The 18469-nt window shown below is 43.6% G+C and overlaps 2 protein-coding genes across 6 annotated transcripts in view; one reads left to right on the forward strand and one right to left on the reverse strand.

The window, feature by feature from the left end:
- Positions 1-126: 126 nt before the first annotated feature.
- On the forward strand, positions 127-8759 carry AIMP2 (aminoacyl tRNA synthetase complex interacting multifunctional protein 2). 3 transcript variants are annotated; one of them, XM_029576757.1, is made up of 4 exons: positions 127-351; positions 2394-2600; positions 4408-4639; positions 7715-8759. In XM_029576757.1, exons 1-4 carry the CDS (start codon positions 307-309, stop codon positions 8098-8100), a joined length of 870 nt encoding a protein of 289 aa, XP_029432617.1. In that variant the 5' UTR covers positions 127-306; the 3' UTR covers positions 8101-8759. The 3 variants fall into 3 exon arrangements, with proteins under 3 accessions (XP_029432617.1, XP_029432616.1, XP_029432618.1); XM_029576756.1 differs by having other exon boundaries at positions 128-417; XM_029576758.1 differs by having other exon boundaries at positions 128-321.
- Positions 8760-12678: 3919 nt separating this feature from the next.
- The window catches only part of EIF2AK1 (eukaryotic translation initiation factor 2 alpha kinase 1), a 63152-nt gene continuing 57361 nt past the window's right edge, over positions 12679-18469 (reverse strand). For all 3 annotated transcript variants that reach the window (XM_029576444.1, XM_029576443.1, XM_029576442.1), the window contains 2 exons: positions 14010-14243; positions 12679-12939 (listed from right to left, as the gene is read on the reverse strand). In XM_029576444.1, coding sequence (XP_029432304.1) covers positions 12805-12939; positions 14010-14243 — 369 coding nt within the window. In that variant the 3' untranslated portion in view covers positions 12679-12804. The remainder of the gene's footprint in view (positions 12940-14009; positions 14244-18469) is intronic.

Below are 18469 nucleotides of genomic sequence, written 5' to 3' on the forward strand. Positions count from 1 at the left end.
TTCACGTCTAAAAACCAAGGCGCCAACCACGCTGCGTCTATTGTCCACTCGCACGTTCCATTGGCTGTGGAACAAAGCGTCACCACGTGACTAAACCATATACGCTAGTGATTTCTTTCTAGCAGAACACCCATTCGAAAGCGAGGCTTGGAACGCACGATTCCGCCTGACTTCAATGCGGCCCAATGGGCGGAGCCTCTAGCGCCAGTTTCGCTCCGGGTTGAGTGGCTGTGCAGTGCTCGCGACCTTGCGTGTCCCCGGCGGTAGCGCTCCGTTCTCTCTTTCTCTTTTCCTCCCGCGGCAGCCATGCCCATGTACAAGGTAAAGCCGTACATCAACGGAGAGACTAAGGTAGATTTGCCCACTTGCATGTACAAGTTACCCAACATCCATGGGAGCTCCAGAGCCGGCGAGCAGGTAGGACAGGGCTAGGGACGGATCTTGCGGTGGCCGCGGCGCTCCGGGAGCCAAGGGAGGGCCTTCCTGCCAGGATCGGGTTTTGGTGTGGTGGCGCTCGCGTTCTTCTGTGCTTTGCGTAGAGGTGGGGGCGCTCCTTCCTTGTTACTGGAAGTGACACGTGTCGTGTGCCGGCTAAGGCTTTATAATCTTGGGTGACCGGGAGCTCCGGACTCATCCTTTGCTGGAGGGTAGAACCGGCGCTTTGAGTTAAAAAAAAATCGCTGTTTGCACCCCAGACCGATCGGAAAGTTAGGGCCAGTAGTAATGAGGCATCCAGCGTTTGCCCCCGGATAAAGACTCTCCTAGCCAGTAATGATCACAGAGGCTGCTTTTCGGTCCAGCAGACAAGGGGCATAGCATGGAAATGGCCTAGTAATTAGTTTAATGGTCTGGGACAAGAAGACCAATATTCAGATCCTGCAAACTTGCCCAAGTCTGCTAGGCGACTCATTGTACGATGATTTGATTTAGAATGCTCCAGAAATGCTGAAAATTAGAAAATAAGTCGGCATGGATGGACACAGGAGATCCTTTAAGACGAAAATGCCCTTCTGAACCATCAAAATTAGCTACATTTAGTTCTTTGACGTGTGCTGCCAAGGTGTACACAAAAGATCTTCCTGGCAATTAAAATATAACCTAATTTGAAAGAGAGAGAACGTTTAAAATACAAATTTATATTTTATTATACCTAAACATTTTTAGTGTGACCATTTGCTTCACTTTTAAATGATATAGTCCTTTATAGAGATGCTTGCTAACTTCATTGACTAATCCTAGTTTGACTATTCACACTTGCAAATTATATTAATTTTTTAGTATGTCATGATTTTGAGCCAGCTATATATAACTTTTAAATATGATGCTGATGATCTTTATCCTTCATTTAGTTTTCTGCTGCAGTTGACTTTTAAAATTGCGTTTATATTCTAGAGCATTCAGTTGTACTGTGAATATCTAGACAGCTCTCTTGTCCTATGAAAACTTGTGTCTAAAAGACCCTCTATGTTCACACAGCCTGCTCTATGTTTATATAAATTCATCATAACGCACAAAGAGCACCATTCCATAAAGATTTTTTTTTTTACATGGGCACAGAATAGGCTCAATGTGTATTTCCCTTCCATCGCCTGCTCACTAATGTGCATTGGGTGTGTACTAATAGAGCAGGATTACAACACTGCAATTATTCTTTACCAATGTCTTCCTCACTTTCAGGGGTTTTATCGTAATGGCATATGTTCCACAACTTGGCACAGAGGTACACATTCTGTTGTATTAGTACATGACAAGCATTATTTAAAGCATAACAAAGTACTGTACACATACAGGGCTATATATACTAAGCATTTTCCCATAGGAACAAAATGAGGCAAACCTTTTAACTACACCTGGCTCACAGATAGCAGTGGGATCTTTTACAATCATATGTTTAATTCTCTGGGTCCATCACTTTGAATGGTCCCCCTCTCCCTGTCTTACATACAGGGTTGGCAAACAGTAGATTATTTTTATCCCCCTGCATGTGGAACTTGTGCCTATTACTGCAATAATAAAAATAACGTGATCATTTTATGCATTTTAAGATTGGGTGGACTGCAGCCTTAAGTAAACTATTGTTTTTTAAATGGTGTCAGAAATGCATTGTTTTCCATTGCTGTTAGCAGCTATTGTGGTTGCAGGAAATTACTATAGCTCCAGATAAGCTCATAGAAAGACTGGGCAAAAAGAAATGTTCTTATTTTTGGTTACTTGAAAACCCACCCTAAATAGTGTACCAATTACATTTCTGTCTTCATAAATATGCAGCAGTTCATTGTTCTTTTAATTTGTGGAAAAGCAACACTACAGTAACTTTTGAAATTCATGCTAATATGTTTTATCAATCAGTATTTGTTTTTTAATTAAAATTAAATGCAGTTATGTCTGTTTAGGAGGAAGCCGACCCATCACTGCAAGCACTTGAGACCCGTCAAGAGGAAATCTTGAAACGCTTGTATGAACTGAAAGCTGCAGTTGATGGGCTCTCAAAGATGATACAAACTCCAGATGCAGACCTGGATGTCACTAGCATTATCCAAGCGGACGAGTGTGCTCCTATAAGCACTAGCACCACAGACCTAGACTCCTTTCTTGGAAAGGCAAGTTCAACTTGGTCAGTTAGTTTGGAAGTGTTCATTTGAGATTGATTAGTCAATCTACCTGCTTCAGTTATTTGTAAACCGGCATGATATGCCCTATGAATGTCGGTATATTAAAAGTTTCATAAATAAATAAAAAAAAATAAAACAAGTGAGGGTTAACTCAAGTGCCTCTCTTGAAATATCTTTGCTGTTTAATGCACAAAGAATTCAGCAGCAGCAGTGTAAAATCCTAGGTTTTTTATCCTTTTCTTTATAGAAGGTCCTGGTAGCTCCTCCTCTTTAATAAGGTTTGTAATGTTGAAGTAAAATGTGCAGGTTGCTTCAAGTAGGAGGCACTGCTGATTTAATTTTTGTGTCAGAAAAATGTGTATTTTATGTTCCTAGACTAGAAAATGGAAGCAAGATGCGCATACCTACAGATCTGAGACTCTAAGTTGGGCTATTGAATACACCTGGAATCTTTCCAACCAGCGGGAGTCACCAATTTTTAAGCCAAACTTACAGGCTGATACAGTAAAGTCCACGGGAGAGTGGACGAACGCCCGCGATTCTGTATTTAAATTAGGTGACGCGGGAAAAACGGGGAAAAGGAGGCGCTAGGGACACTAGTGCGCGTCCCTAGTGCCTCCTTTTAGCCTGGAGCGGCGGCTGTCAGCGGGTTTGACAGCCGACACTCAATTTTGCCGGCATCGGTTCTCGAGCCCGCTGACAGCCATGGGCTCGGAAACCGGACGCCGGCAAAATTGAGCGTCCGGTTTTCGGCCCGACAGCCGCAGGCCGAATTCAAATTTATTTATTTATTTTTTTTTTTACTTTTCAGGACCTCGGACTTAATATCGCTATGATATTAAGTCGGAGGGTGCACAGAAAAGCAGTTTTTACTGCTTTTCTGTGCACTTTCCCGGCGCCGGAAGAAATTAGCGCCGACCTTCACAGCATTTCCCTGTAAAACTTCATGCTATCAAGCTCATCTCCTTTAGGGGAGGATGAAAAACAGCTGATGTCTTGTTTGTATCCCTTATCCTTGGCAGTCTGATTGGAATGTTTCCTTAAAAAAAAATCTGTTTGGGGTCCTAAAGAGAGAGATCGCCCAGGTTGTCTGTTAAGGACAAACCGTTTTTACTCTTCTGTTAAACCTTTGATAATTTTGCCTAATTGGGGGATACATTAAACAACTTTCCCCTTCATAGAGCAGGTAAACTAGATGGGATTTTAACAAAAAGTCCATTCCTGTAGCTCCAGCCCCTTTCTCGCATTAATACAATAACCCATAGCTCAGGGTGACCTGTGCCGTTCCCTGCTCAAACATGAAGTTTTAGGACTTGTATTTGTGACCTTGGTGCTGCTTCATACCTCCTTTCCTTTTGTGCAGCCTGCACATGGTCTCACTTGCCACTTGGATAAACACTTATTCCGTGGCTTCTGGGGAGGCTGGGTCCTCGAGACTGCACACCTGTGGAGCCCATTGTGCCCTATTGAGATCCTATGGACTAAACTGGAGGGAAAAGAAGGCTGATAGAAAGAAAATGTGAAACTGGAGGCAGAGGCCTATTATCTGAAAGAATATCCACGTTGGATCTGGACTGGCTTTGGTTGTAACAGGGTGGCACCCAATTTCAGACAGTTTTTGTTCTATTACAACTAAAGCCAATCCAGAACAACATGGATGTTCTTTCAAGACCAAATACAGGCCTACACCACCACTCAAAGCACATCTTAGTACTTGTCCTGGTGTATACTAGAGCCGGGACAATATTTACTGTGCTGTGCAGTTGATTAATGCCATGTGTTTTTTTTCATGCAGGGTTATGGCGCACTAAGAGATATTGTTATCAATGCAAACCCATCCCTACCTCCACTGTCTCTCTTAGTGCTGCACGGCATGCTGTGTGAGCATTACAAGGTTTTATCAGCAGTTCATACACACTCATCGGTGAGGAATGTGCCCGAGCCTCTTCTGAAATGCTTTGGTGATCAGACTACCAAAAGTTCACGGCAGGAGTACCAGCTGGGCTTTACTCTGATTTGGAAAGATGGTAAGCAAGTATTTCATATGGCAAAATGACAAGCTGCCAAAGAACCATATTCTAACATTTTTTTTTAAGCTTTAGTATTTAAGATTTGATTCCATTTTATTCTGTACTTTTTTTTTTTTTTAATTCATTCATTAGAACATAAAAAATGCCAGGCTGGGTCAGACCAATGGTCCATCAAGCCCTGTCTGTGACACTGGCTAGTCTGGGTCACCAAGAAATACCCAGCCAGTCCCAATAGGAAAGTCTGATTCATGTTGCTTTCTGTAAGAATTAAGAGGTGGAGAAACCAAAGTCTGTCTGGCTAGTAACTGTTTATGGATCTGACCGCCAGCAACCTGTCCAAACCGTTTTTAAACTCTTGTTATACTACAAACCTAAACCATGTTTTCTCAGCACAAGTTCCTTAATATAAGCACAGACTGGAAAAATACTTTTCTGAAAGTTGCTTTCCTCCTTGTCCAGCCAGACCAGTCCAAGCAGCTGGGTTTATGATCCCCCTACCAGCCGACAAAGACAGAGAGAAAGTAGTTTTGCTGACATCATCCTAGATATGGTCTCATGGTGACATCGGGCTGCCGAAACTTGCTGAACCTGAATGTAGTTCACCTTGCATTACCAATGAAAAGGTGTGCACCAAGTACACAATACATAAATACTATGCTGTGTCTCTAGAAGCTGGTAGGCTAGCATTCCCGTGCAGCCAGCTGAAGACAAGCAGGAAAAGGTTTCTGGGCTGGCTCGTGGGGAGACAGACCTCTGGGACTGTTCCTCCCCAGACTGAACCCAGCTTAGGTTCAGGAGCCTGTTGGGTGGTCATCCAGGCTTGGGCCCCTGGACTGATTGACTGGCTGGTTTCTGGTATCTCCCTTCTTGCCTGTCTCTCCCCTCCCCCCCAACAAATGGATACTTTGCTGCTGAGGCAAGGGAATCGGCAAAGTTGCTTTGGTCTCAAGCAGGTCCTGGACAGTGGCGTGGTCAAAACTGCAGCAGCTGACCGCAGGACCTTTTAAGCGAGAGAACCCTCGTGGGGTGAGGGGGGGGGGGAGGGCTTCTGTGGCGCATGCTCAGGGTGGAGAGATGTGTGGTATTTGCAGTCTTTGCCGTACTGGCACTGATGACAGTGGCCATTGCTGCGGGGAGAGCCAGTGAAAAGGATGTCAGCTTGGGGGGCAGAGGCCCTTCTACTGGCATGCTTGGGGCCCCAGCCAGAATAAGTCATCTGAGAGCCTTGTGGTGATTTGGGGAACACAGCCATGGAGCTCTCATCCTTCTTATTTCTCCACTCTCTCAGGGGTGGAGGTAACTTAGCTGCACTGGGTCCATATGTGGCCTTTCCAGTCTCCGCCACTTCAGCTGTGCCTTTGTTTTTTGCTTTGCTGCTGCATCAGTCCTTCTGCAAGAAGCAGTGGCCTGGATTGGATTCCTTTTTGCCTTTCCAGGCCCTGTCCCGGGTTCCTTTTTGCCTTTCCAGGCCCTGTCCCGATGGGAGAATGAATGGACCAGGGCGGAAAAAAATCAGCTTGGTCTGGTATTTGTGTTGTCCCTTACATAGGGGCTATGGAGAGATTGAGGAGTACTTAGTGGAGAGGGAAAGATTTCCAGAAAGGAGCATTTGCTGTTAGTTTCAGGCAGTATTCCCTAGTCCTGCTGTATTAACCTGTTCCTTCTCAATAATTCCTAATATTCTATTTGGCACTGCCCCAACTGAGCTGAAGATTTCAAGGTGGTGTCTGCAATGAACCCAGGTCCTAAGATACAACTCAGCAGCGAGCATACATTCTTAAGATATTTTCTCTCTATGCATCACTTTGTCCACATTTAAATTTCATCTGCCATTCCCCTCTCACTGTCCTCGTGTAGATTCTCAAAATCAGTTCATGGTTTAACTGCTTGGCATAACTGTGTCGTCTGTAAATTTGATCACCTAATTCATTGCTTCTTTTTTCAGATTAGCAATGAATATGTTTAATAGTTGGCCCAGTGTAGATCCCTCCACTACATACAGCTTTGTTTTAAGTAGTGCAGGACACTCCACTACTACTTTCTTTCCATTTGGAAAACTTATTTCCACTTTTCTGACCAGTTACCAATCCAATCTAGGCCTTTTTGTAATTTCCTGAGTCCATCTTGTGGGGCTTTATCAAATCCATTCTATTATATCTTTAAAGAAGTCTACTAGAGTAATAAGGCCTGACTTCCATCTGAGATAACAATGTTGGCTTTTTCCCCTTAAGCTTTGCCCAGTAATATAATTATTTTTTTATTTTATCTGATTTTTATATTCTGGTTTTTGGCACTCTAAAGCAGATTACATTCAGGTACTGTAGGTATTTCCCTATCCCCACAGGGCTTACAATCTAATTTTGTACCTGTGGCAATGTAGGGTAAAGTGATTTGCTCAAGGTCAGAAGGAGCGGTAGTGAAACTGAACCCTGGTTTGCAGCCTACTGCTCTAACCACCCTATTTTCTACCATTTTGCTGATAGGTTGAGTACCTTCTACTTGTGAATTTTACAATGGCAGAACAACTAGTTTGAATTGGATCAATTATTTAAAGCAGAAAAAATAAAATCTTAAAAAAAAAACCTCCTTGTCAGATTTGTGGTTTTGTAGAGATAGATCGCTCATTCTAGGTGCTGCTTATATCAGTCATTACAGGGCTATTTCTTAGAGCAGCCATGGTGGACTAAGGAATGGCACTAGAACAAAAATGGAAAAAGGAGCAACTTTAAAGTACTGCAGCCAGGAAGCTAAGTGTTGGAGTAATTGGGGAGAAAGCTCATGGATGTACAGCATTGTGGGGTTCAGAGCTGTATTAGATCCTCACCTGTGACAGAGTTGCTGTGCAGGTGATGGAGGAAGGTAGCAGTTCAAAGTATAGTCAACATTTGGACAGACTCAAGAGCCTGTAAACCAACTGAACATATCGTGTAGATACAGGAATTGTGGGAAAAAAAAAAACAAACATAGGGATGAAAGTTAAAGTGGCAGAGTGAGTTAATTTGTGCAACTGTTCTACACCTGCTTGCAACATCACATCTTAAATTTACACTACTGTTTTTTTTTTTCTTCCAGTTCCTAAGCCACAGATGAAGTTCAACATTCAGAACATGTGCCCTATTGAAGGAGAAGGCAATATTGCAAGATTTCTCTTCTCACTCTTCAGCCACAATCTTAACACAGTTACATTGACGCTGATAGACAGCTGGGTGGATACTGCAATCTTCCAGCTGAAGGAGGGAAGTAGTAAAGAAAGAGCAGCTGTTCTACGCTCTATGAACTCTGCCCTGGGCAAAAGTCTGTGGCTGGTGGGAAATGAACTCACTGTAGCAGATGTGGTGGCATGGTGCGCAGTTCAGCAGACAGGAAACACAAATGCTGTCCCAGCCAATGTGCAGAAATGGATGAAGTCGTGTGAGAACCTGCCATCTTTTAACATGGTGCTGAAACTATTGAAATAAATGTCTTGATCGCATTACTGCTTTTAAATATCCTGTTTTTGACTGGACCAGTAGCTTTTGATACTTTTTCCAGTGAACTTTGTTTTCCTTGTATAGTGCACATCCCTTTATTTATATAGCTTGCTTCTATCATTAACTTCTTTAAACAGCACTGCTGTTAGTGTTCTGAGCCCTGCTTCATATCTGCATCAAACAATCCCTGTTCCCAGTGTTCAAACTTCTTAGAATGCAAAAGGGCAGCCTTAACTAGGGGGTAGAGAGGGGAAGTGGACTATAAGGCTCAGTAAAGAATATAGGGCAGTAAAGCAAGATGCATTAAATGAGGGGAGATCTCTGAAAAGACAAGGAAAGGGGGATATTTAAAAGTGCTGAAGGTGGCAAGCAAGAATATTTCCAATCTTGGAAAGGTTGTGTCATGTGTTGTAACCAACTTCAGATTAGCTGGAGGCAATCTGATTTTCCAATAGTCTTAATACATGAGAATGTTATCAGGTATGGCAGTGAAAAAAAGATAGTGAATCTGTACAATTTACAGCAAGTTAGTACCTACTTCTTGTAGCAATCTTTGACTGTTTAGGATGTAATTGTGGTACTGTTGTCCCCATTCAATACTTGTCTGCAAGGACTTTAGTGGTCATTAAAAGGGTCTCTGCACATCACCCTGCTATACGTGTTGTCTTTTCAAAGGGGTGGCAGATCCAGTCACAGCAATTAGGCTACTAAAATACAAGTAGTACAAGAGCAGAAGATTTAAGTTTGCTGATGGATGGGTATAACAGAGTTGCTTACCTGTAACAGGTGTTCCCAAGGACAGCAAGATGTTAATCCTCACACAGGGGTAACATTATCAGATGGAGTCAGACATGCAAAACTTATGTCAAAGTTTCTAGAACACTGATGCCAAAGGGGGCATGCCAGATACCCCATGAGGTCCCTTTTCAGTCTTAACAGAATTACATGTAAATTAAAAAAAATTAGGAGAAACCCAATGCTGTGGGGTGGCAGCAAGTTGTGTGAGAACTAATATCCTGCTGTCCTTGGAGAACACCCGTTAAAGGTAAGCAACTCTACTTTTGCCAAAGACAAGCAGGCTTGTAATCCTCACACACACAGGTGAATCCCTAACTATAAGGCTGCTCCCCAACATAAAAAGGAGACCAATAGGCACACCAAGAGCAGTGCTAGTAGTAACAGAGGAGATAGCCTGAACCCAAACAGGCTCTAGGCGGGATAAAGTTGGATTCTAAACCTCAAACAGATTCCAAAGGACACATTAGCCAAACCTACTGTCACGTCAGCCATCCCTATCCAAAGAATACTGAGGTGTGAATGTGTGGAGAAAACTCCATCTCACAGACCTCCACCGCAACTACTCGCAGGTGGGACACTGCCATGCCTTAGAAGGAATGAGCCTTAACATGACCCCCAAGATGCAGTCTCACGTGGGCATAACAGGAGATGTAATCTGCTAGCCAATTCAATAGCCTCTGGCAATAGCAATGCCCAACCTATTCCTATCAAAAGAAACCTAGTTGGGTGGACTGTTTTATGGACTTCTGTCTTCTCCAGATAGAAGGCTAACCTCACTTCCAATCCAAATGGTGCAGAACTCATGCGCCTCGATGCAATTGCAGCCTGGTAACAAATGGTGGCAGGATGATGGACTGTTTAAGATGGAAGTCTATCACCATCTTAAGTAGGAACTTAGGGTGATCTTGTATACAAACTCTATCATGATAAAACGTAGTGTAAGCTGGATAAGTGGAGGAGTAGCCTAGTGGTTGGAGGAGTAGGCTACAAACCAGGAGACCAGGGTTCGAGTCCTGCTGTTGCTCTTTGTGACCTTGGGCAAGTCACTTTACCCTTCCATTGCCTCAACTTAGATTGTAAGCCCTCTGGGGCTAGAGAAATACCTACAGTTCCTGAATGTAATCCACTTTGAAGCACTGAAAAAAGTGCAAAAAGCAGAATGTCTAAATAAATTAAAAAAAAAGAGTCACTAAGGGCTGGAGCTCGCTGACTGACCACTACCAAAAATATGACCTTCCAGGTCAGGTTCTGAGTGCACAGGTACACAGTGGCTCAAAAGGAGCTTTCAGGCATGAGCTAACACCTCCTTGAGGCCCCAAGACACAGTGGGAAGCCTTAGGGGCAGCTTCAATTGAAGCAGACCCCCCACATAGAACTATAGGCTGTACAGAGATAGGTGTACAATCTACATCAATTGCACTCAGATAAAAACCAACTCCATTAGAGTTCAAGCTAGCCTCCATTCTCTGTACATACCCGGTTCAGTCCAGACCATAACTTGAGCCTCCTGTCCAGCAGATGGAGACAGACCAAAACTGAAAGGGTATCCTCTATCAGCACAGAGCCTACCCTGCAGCCCTTCACTATTTGTCCGTCTCCAGCAGATGCCAGACAGCTCACCCTGGGGTTTCCTTTAGCTTGCCCTTCCCTTACAGGGGTTTTCTTCTTTACTTCTATCTTAGGGGGCAAGCTCAAACAAGTATTACCTGTTCTTTATTTGATAAAAAAAAAAAATATATATATATATAGAAAAAGAAGAGTTCTTTAATTGGAATTTGTTTCTGACTGTGTTAGGGAAACAGCCCTGTCTCCCTCGCTCTTGGGATTCCTAGAGGGGCTTTGCCCCTTGACTTGCTCAGCTTAGGTTCCCTTCCCGGTGACCTCCGTACCTGGGGCGATACTGGTGGTACCAGTCACACCCCCTCAGCCTTCTACCTTGCCTCAGGTGCATATTCAGGGAAGCGCATTCCCCTGCTAATCTATATCTCGACAGTTTAAAAAAAAACAAACTATTAATTCAGTGGAAAATCAGAGGCAGAAAGGTTTTGGCTCTTAGGGAGGGAGCGGGGTTCGATCTCCTGAGGGACTCCCCCCCTCAACTGTTTATTTCAATTTTTTGTTTAGCTTGTAGAGAGCTGGCTCTCCAGAGATGGGGTGTGCTCCAGATGCCTCGCAGGTGGGGAGGGCCCCTCCGAGGCGGCGCAGAAAACTCAAGCCTAGGGCCGCATCCACAACGCATGGCCAGGCCGACAAACCGCGGGAACGGCAGCCATTTTGGGATTTTCTCCCGATGCTGATTCTGCCTCACAGGGGGCAGAGGAGCGAGATTTGCCAGTTTTACCCCCCCCCCCCGATTTGAGTCCAGTGTATTCTCAGGGGGATGCCCCAGACCCTCCCTTGCCCCCCCATCCCCTGTGGGAAATTCATATCGGGCCCGATTTTCTTTGGATTTTGTGCTCCTATTGCACAAATCATATTTAGCTAGCCTGCAGGAGGAGGACCCCCCTAATTCCCCCCCTCTCCAAAAATCCCTCGGATGCCCGCGCCGGTACCCCCGCGGTTCCAGATCCACAAGGCCCTGTATGGGTGCAAGTGGTCCTGGGAGCCCCCTCCCTGTGGATCCTCCACAGCCCCCCATGGACCCTCTTAATGAGTTTGAGGAGGCTTCGGCTCAGGGTCCCCCGCTCGCTTCTTGCGTTTTCTTCTGTGGATATAGCGGGACCCGGAGGTAATGACCTTCGTCGTTTGGTTGCTAAACGCATCTTGCTATGTTACCTCCAGGTTACCAATGACTTTCGGATTTCAGATCATCTCTTTGTTCTGTGGAGCAGCCCAAACAGGAGCGACTGAGCCTCTAAGACTACACTCGCTCGGTGGTTGAAAGAGGCGACTTCTTCAACGTGTATCTGTAAGGGCCAGGAGGTCCTTGAGGGCTTGAAAGCTCATTCCTTGCGTTCTCAGGCTACTTCTTGGGCGGAGAATCAAGCAGTCTCTCCTCAGGAAATCTGCAGGGCAGCTACATGGAAATCCCTGGATAACCTTTGCTCGTCATTACCGCCTTGAGGTCCAGGCACCACTGTTTGGTTCCTTCAGTCGTCAGGTACTTCGAGAGGGACTGTCTCGGTCCCACTCTTTGTAGGGAAGCTTTGGTACATCCCATGGTCTGCACTGATCCGGGTACGTACAGGGAAAGAGAAATTAGTTCTTACCTGTTAATTTTCATTCCTGTAGTACCACGGATCAGTCCAGACGCCCTCCCATATTTGGTCCGCTTGAACTAATTACGGTTCTTTCCTTCTTGTAGGAATCTCTTTGTGTCTCTGCATGGCTCTCTTGGATTCTCAGCACAGGCACCGGAAGCATCTTTCACGATGATATGGGGTAGTCATGCAAGAGCACTTAGTCACACAGTCTCCTTCAATGGTTCTATTGTTTGATTGTTTTACAAAGTTTCATAGTTAATCTGTTACTTGCTTGATCTTATGCCTTTTACTGCTTTGCCACTGGTTATACTGAAGGGCTGCAGGATAGGCTCTGACCTGATATAGGATACCCTTTCAGTTTTGGTCTGTCTCCATCTGCTGGACAGGAGGCTCAACCCATGGTTTGGACTGATCCGTGGTACTACAGGAATGAAAATTAACAGGTAAGAACTAATTTTCCTATAGGTGTAGAAGACAACTGAGCAGTTTTTATGTGGGGCAGGAGAATGGGTTTAGGGCCTTCTGCTCAGTCCATCTAAAAAAAAAATACATCCATAAACAGAAGTAGAAAAATACAAAGTATATTTTGTATACAAGTAATATTTCATAAACTTTACATAATTTTATATCATAATCAAGTTGCTTCAATACCGAGGTTGGCAAACATGGTCTGAAATTCAAATGCCACTGTTCATACTAGAGATCCATGCTTTATATTGTTCACATCTGGCTCATTCTTTTCCTTCAGCAGAGTCTGAATTTTCTCCTTCAGTTTTTTTATTTCTTCTTCCTGTTGTACTACCTTCATCTGCAAAGTATTAATCACCTGCAGAAAAATAAGCCTTTTAGTTGTATTAAAAGGAGGAAAAAAAATAGTCCAACCATTTTTCCAAGAAAAAATCTAACTAAACTTTAAAAATCTAACTAAGACTGCATGTGCATCTCTTCCAGCTGCTGGAGTCAGAGAAATACTGAGGGACTACAGGTGGCAGTCTCGTATATATGGCAGTGCCCAACGTTTTGCTCTCCGACTCCACCTGCTGGTAGGGATACGAAACCCACTTCTCTGGGCTGATCCTGGTAAGTACTGGGAAACGCTGGACATTTTCTAATATTTTTTTCAGCAAGGATTTAGTCATTCAAGCAGATGCCCCAATTTTATACAGACAGAATATAAAAATACCATTTTTCAAATTTTCAAAATTAAATTTTCTGGAAAATTAAACTGGCATTCCTATCCTTTCCAAATAAACAATGAGGAAACTGGACAATCGGCTAAAACTTCAGAAGCTGAATCTGAGAATCTAAAGGCCCATCTTCAGCCTTATGTTCAATATGCAGATCCAGCTCTTGCTCCTTGAACTGTCCGAGGACAGGAATATTGCAGAAGTGGCATTCACGGCCTGTGAAAAGTCTGAGCGATCACTGAATCACAACACTTAGTGCTGGATTTCGGGACCACAGGCATGATATTCCTGATCATTGCAATGGATGGGCTAGGAGGCGGCAGAGGATGAGGTAATTCCTTGCATAGTTTGTGAATGGATGCTTTTGTCACCATGCCTCAAATGGAAGCCAGTTCTGATTGAGCTGGAAGCCTATAGGAAACTGGCCACCAAACAGTTAAAGTTAGAAACCATTAAATACTTTTTTTTCAAAAATTAGTTAATGAACCATAGGCATAGCAATTTTCAAAAGCTATTTATCATTTGTATAGTGCATACCAGATTTACTCAGATAAATACTAGTTTAGCTGAGTAAAAGGCTTTTTGAAAATGGCCTGCCCTCCACATATGTAAAAGTTGCACTTATTTTACGAGCAAATGAGCCATTTTCAGAAGTACCTGGATAAGTTTAGCTTCTAATAACAAACCGAAAACAATGTTAAACCCTTACTTTTTCTGTATTATGAAAGAGTTCACTTTCTAGCAGATGAGCAGCAGTTGGCCGTTGCGAAGAAACTTTGCTGGTCAATAAATTGACATACTTGGTTTGTATGGGCCACTGTCCATTAAAAGAACTGGAAACACGACCATTTCTCAATTCTGTTAAAATCTTGGTTCTTTCCATTTCAGTTCCAAAAGGTTGAAACAGTTCTAGCAGAATAATACCAACGCTGTACATGTCAGACTACAGAAAGAACATAATAAGTAAAGATTAAGTAATGGCTCACTTCACTCATGTCTATGAATGTACTAGCATTACAGGAACACCACACACTAACCAATTAAAAGTTTCCAAGAATGAAATCCCTGTATAGCCAGAATATGGCGTGAACTACCTAAAGCAAAGGTGTCACTGATATCAATATTGTAGCAGTACAATTCTATTAGTTATAGTACATGTTTTTAGAGCAGTTATTCAGAAATTGTTACAATTTCATCTGCTGTGCAGCCTCATCATAACCTGATTCTGACTATTATGATGCCTCCCCACCTGCAGAGGCCGCCAATGAGCTCTGTTCAGAGCTAACCAAGCCATCTCCTCAATGGCCTCCTGACTCAGCCTGTCTTGCAATCTCTACTCCACCAGGAGTCCTTAGCAAGCTTGGCCTCCAGACTTACCAAGTTCCTCAGCATGGCTCGCACTACCCTGCCCTATGTAACCTAGCCCTGCCAGTGCATCTTTGCCTCTTCATGGAGCCACCCTTGACTCTTTGACCTGGCTACTGTTCCTTGTTCTATGCCTTGTGGCCTCTAAGCCTTCTTGATCTTTGCCTTATGATCATCAGACCTTCTGCTATCTTGCACCCTAAGCTATGGCCTCCGGGGCCTGCTCTCACTTTTTACTTTGCTCTGTGGCCTATTCTAGGCCTTGTCTTGCCCTGCCCTGCGGCCTTCAGGCCTCATCTTCCTTCTTGCTCTGTGGCCTCTCTTTGCTTATTAGTCTTCAGGCCTTATGCCTAATGGCCTATGGGCCTTCTAATTCTTTGTTCCCTGTACGTTCCCGGATCAGTCCAGACTCCTGGGTTTTGCCTCCCCTCCAGCAGATGGAGACAGAGAAGTTTTAACGTACTCCGTTTTAACATGTTCCGTGGAACAAATTACCCACTGATCTGCGCCTGGAACCCTGCCACAAGAAATTTAAACAGAACTTAAAAACATGGCTGTTTAAACAAGCCTACAATTTGTGAACCTTTCCCTTCAGATTAAAATATATAATATGACATTCATATAATACTATCTTCTCATTCCTATCACTTACTTTTCAATTACGCTAAACACACCATGGTGACCTATTTACTTGCAATATTATTAATATTGTAATTTAGCTGTCAACTAATTCTGAACTTGTAAATATCTGTACTGTTAATATGATCCGCCAGCCCTATACGCCCCTGCTAAATCTAGTTTATTTTAATTATATTATGATTTCAATGTTATCAGCGATGTATCATTATTTAATTATGCTGGATTGTAAAGCTTGTTGCTAATTTAATGTTCATTGTAAACCGAGGTGATGTTTGCTAACGAGCCGCGGTATATAAAAACCCTTAAATAAATAAATAAATCCCTAAGGTGCCACCTAGACTCTGTCAGTATTTTTCTGTCTCCAGCAGATGGTGGAGGTGCAAAACCTTTAGTCTGGGTTTAGTGTTAGGTTTTTACTTTTGCTGGTTTTCGTTCCTTAGGGAATCTTAAAGGGTATAGGATGGAGTAGGTTAAAACTTCTCTGTCTCCATCTGCTGGAGGGGAGGCAAAACCCAGGAGTCTGGACCAATCAGTGGTACTACAGGAACGAAAATTAGCAGATAAGGACCAATTTTCCTTTCTGTGTTGTCTTGTCTAATCCTGGTCTAGTCCTGCCCGGTCCTAGCCTTAGTATTCTTTCCCTGTCTTGCCTATGCATTTGTCTTGCCCCAGCCTATAACTAGTTCTAGTCCTTGCCCAGTTCCAATTTGTCTGTATCTGTATTCAGTTCCTGTATTTAAGCTCAGCTTTGCTCCAGCCTCCCCAGCCTAAGCTTTGCTCCAACGCTCCAGCCTGTCCAAGCCTTGTTCCCGCCTGCAAAGACACACCATGATGTACTTTGCTGCAGCAAAGACCTACTAGCCCCCAGAATCCAAGGGCTCAAATTGTGAGGGAGGGGGGCTGACTAGGTGGAAGACCGGCCCCAGTCCTGCCCAGCATCCAGCCTCGCAATCCTGTACTGCTCCTGGGGTGATATACCCCAAGCAGAGAAACCCTGACAGAAACATTTAATTAACATACAAAATCTGGGAGATTTTGTCTGTAAAGCATTATACAATACGAGCCATACATTACTGGATAAACAGAACAGTTTCTCTAATTTATAGAATAAATTTAGTCAATAGGAAAACATTGAATTGCAATAATAAAAGAATTGTGGGGCCTAATTTTGAAAAGCAGTCTCATTAAAAAATTTTTGATGAGTGCAAAGCAGTGCATCTAATAAGAACTAAGAGGTTTGAGAAAAATTCAGTTAATGAGCATATACCAAAGAACAGCAAGTCTGCTTACTGTAAACTGTTTTCTGTAGATAACATGATGAATTAGCCATGCTGCATGGGGTGATGTAGCACTAGGCAGAGCTCTCTCTCAAAGCTTGTAGGGCTTTTAGGGGCAGGTGAGGCTCTTCCTGCACAAACTGACTTCCAGAAGTCTCCTCAGTCCATTTCCAAGCAAATAGTTGTCAATGTACATAGAAGACATGCTGTCGAGGGAGGCAGGTGGGAACGCATGGCTAAGTCATCCTATCTACTGAAAACACCATTACAGTGAGCAAGCTTGCTTTTTTCCCCTGTCAATAAGCAGTATGAATTAGCTATGCTGCATGGGGAGACCCAAGAGGAGGGTTGCTTACATCAAGATTATATAATCTCTTTTTTTGTTTTGCAACCCCGACTCCTCTGTGGACAACAGTGTACTTGGCTGAGAAATTGTTTAACACTGCTTGACCTACTGCACTATCCACACTTGCCACCGCATCCAAGCAATAGTGGGAAGTGGTGTGCAGGGATGACTATGTAGCTGCTTTACAAATTTTTTCAATGGGTACATTGCGCAAATGGGCAACTGATTTTGCTGTAGCCCATATCTGATGTGCCTTTATCGGATGAGACAGCGATGAGGACCTAGAAATATGACAATGCAGTATGCAAGATGTGATCCAATTCAATAAAGTCCTTTTTGCAACTGGAGTACCCAGCCTATTGGGATCATAGGATATGAAAAGCTGAGAAGAATGTCTATGCTCCCGTGTTCTCCGTTTATAATAGGCCAAGCAAACCAGGGTGTGCAGGCGTTTTTCTCCATCGTGTGTGTATGGTTTTGGAAAATAAGTGGGAAGGCATGATATCCTGATTGATATGAAAAGCAGATACAACCTTGTAGAAACTTTGGATGGATTCGTAGCACTGTTTTTATCATAGTAGAATTGTAAATAAGAAGCGAAATGAACCAAGGCCTGCAAGTGGATCTCCACCCATGGACAGGGATCAGACTGCGACATTCTGTCTTTTATTTTCAATACTGTTTCTTGAAGTTTCTCCCCCAAAAGATTATCCCCTAAATAAAGGTGCGCCAATTTCTCATGGACATCATCTCTGATGCTATTTGCCCTCAGCCACGCCATCTGCCTCGCTCCTATTGCGGTTGCAGATGTCTTTGATGTTGTGTCAAATCCTTCATAAACCGATCTTAAGAGATGGTGGAGGCCCTCCTCTAGATCGTGGCGTGGTTGGGTGTAATTTGTTGTCCATCCTCTGATTTGATATAGGGTTTGAGCCCCTGTACGCATTCATACCTATATTACACCATATAGAATTGATGCTGCTGGATTCTGGAGGTGAGCATTGCGATCAGGAAAACTCTTGCCCAAATCATCCTGGAGTTTAAGGTCTTTTCCTGGAGGGTATTAGAGTGCAGCCTAGTTTTCTTCACTTTCCATTGCGGTTTTCACCAATACTGAATTGTGTGGAAGTTAGACTACACTGTATAGAGGTGTTTTTTTCAATCAAAATTTTAAGATCCAGCTTGGGCAGAACAACGGCCCTGAGAAGAGGGATTCCCATGATTCATGAGGAGGTTATCTAGCACAGCACGGGATGAGAGCAGATAGTTCTAAAATTTTTAGTATCCCCATATCCTCTACTTGAGATTCAGGATCCTTCCTCACTTCCACCTTGGGAGACATTCCCATTGTTCCAACGAAACGGGAGTAAGTCAAATCCTCCACTGGAGAGGAATAGTCAGGTAGCTCATCTGGCGGGTCAGATGGAATTTCTGTGGAACTATGAGGGAATTCTCTTGGAAACAAGAGGACCAGCTCTCTGATCACGGAGTCAGTACTGGGTCCCTCAAAGAGACAGTTAATGGTGCGTACTCCTCTTCTGA

Source organism: Rhinatrema bivittatum, chromosome 14 (assembly GCF_901001135.1).
Source record: "Rhinatrema bivittatum chromosome 14, aRhiBiv1.1, whole genome shotgun sequence".
NCBI lineage: Eukaryota > Metazoa > Chordata > Amphibia > Gymnophiona > Rhinatrematidae > Rhinatrema > Rhinatrema bivittatum.

Coding starts and splice junctions, on each gene's coding strand:
- AIMP2 (XM_029576756.1), top strand. CDS start 307: ATGCCCATGTACAAGGTAAAGCCGTACATCAACGGAGAGACTAAGGTA. Junction 418..2,393: donor GCTCCAGAGCCGGCGAGCAG/GTAGGACAGGGC, acceptor ATGTCTGTTTAG/GAGGAAGCCGACCCATCACT. Junction 4,640..7,714: donor TACTCTGATTTGGAAAGATG/GTAAGCAAGTAT, acceptor TTTTTCTTCCAG/TTCCTAAGCCACAGATGAAG.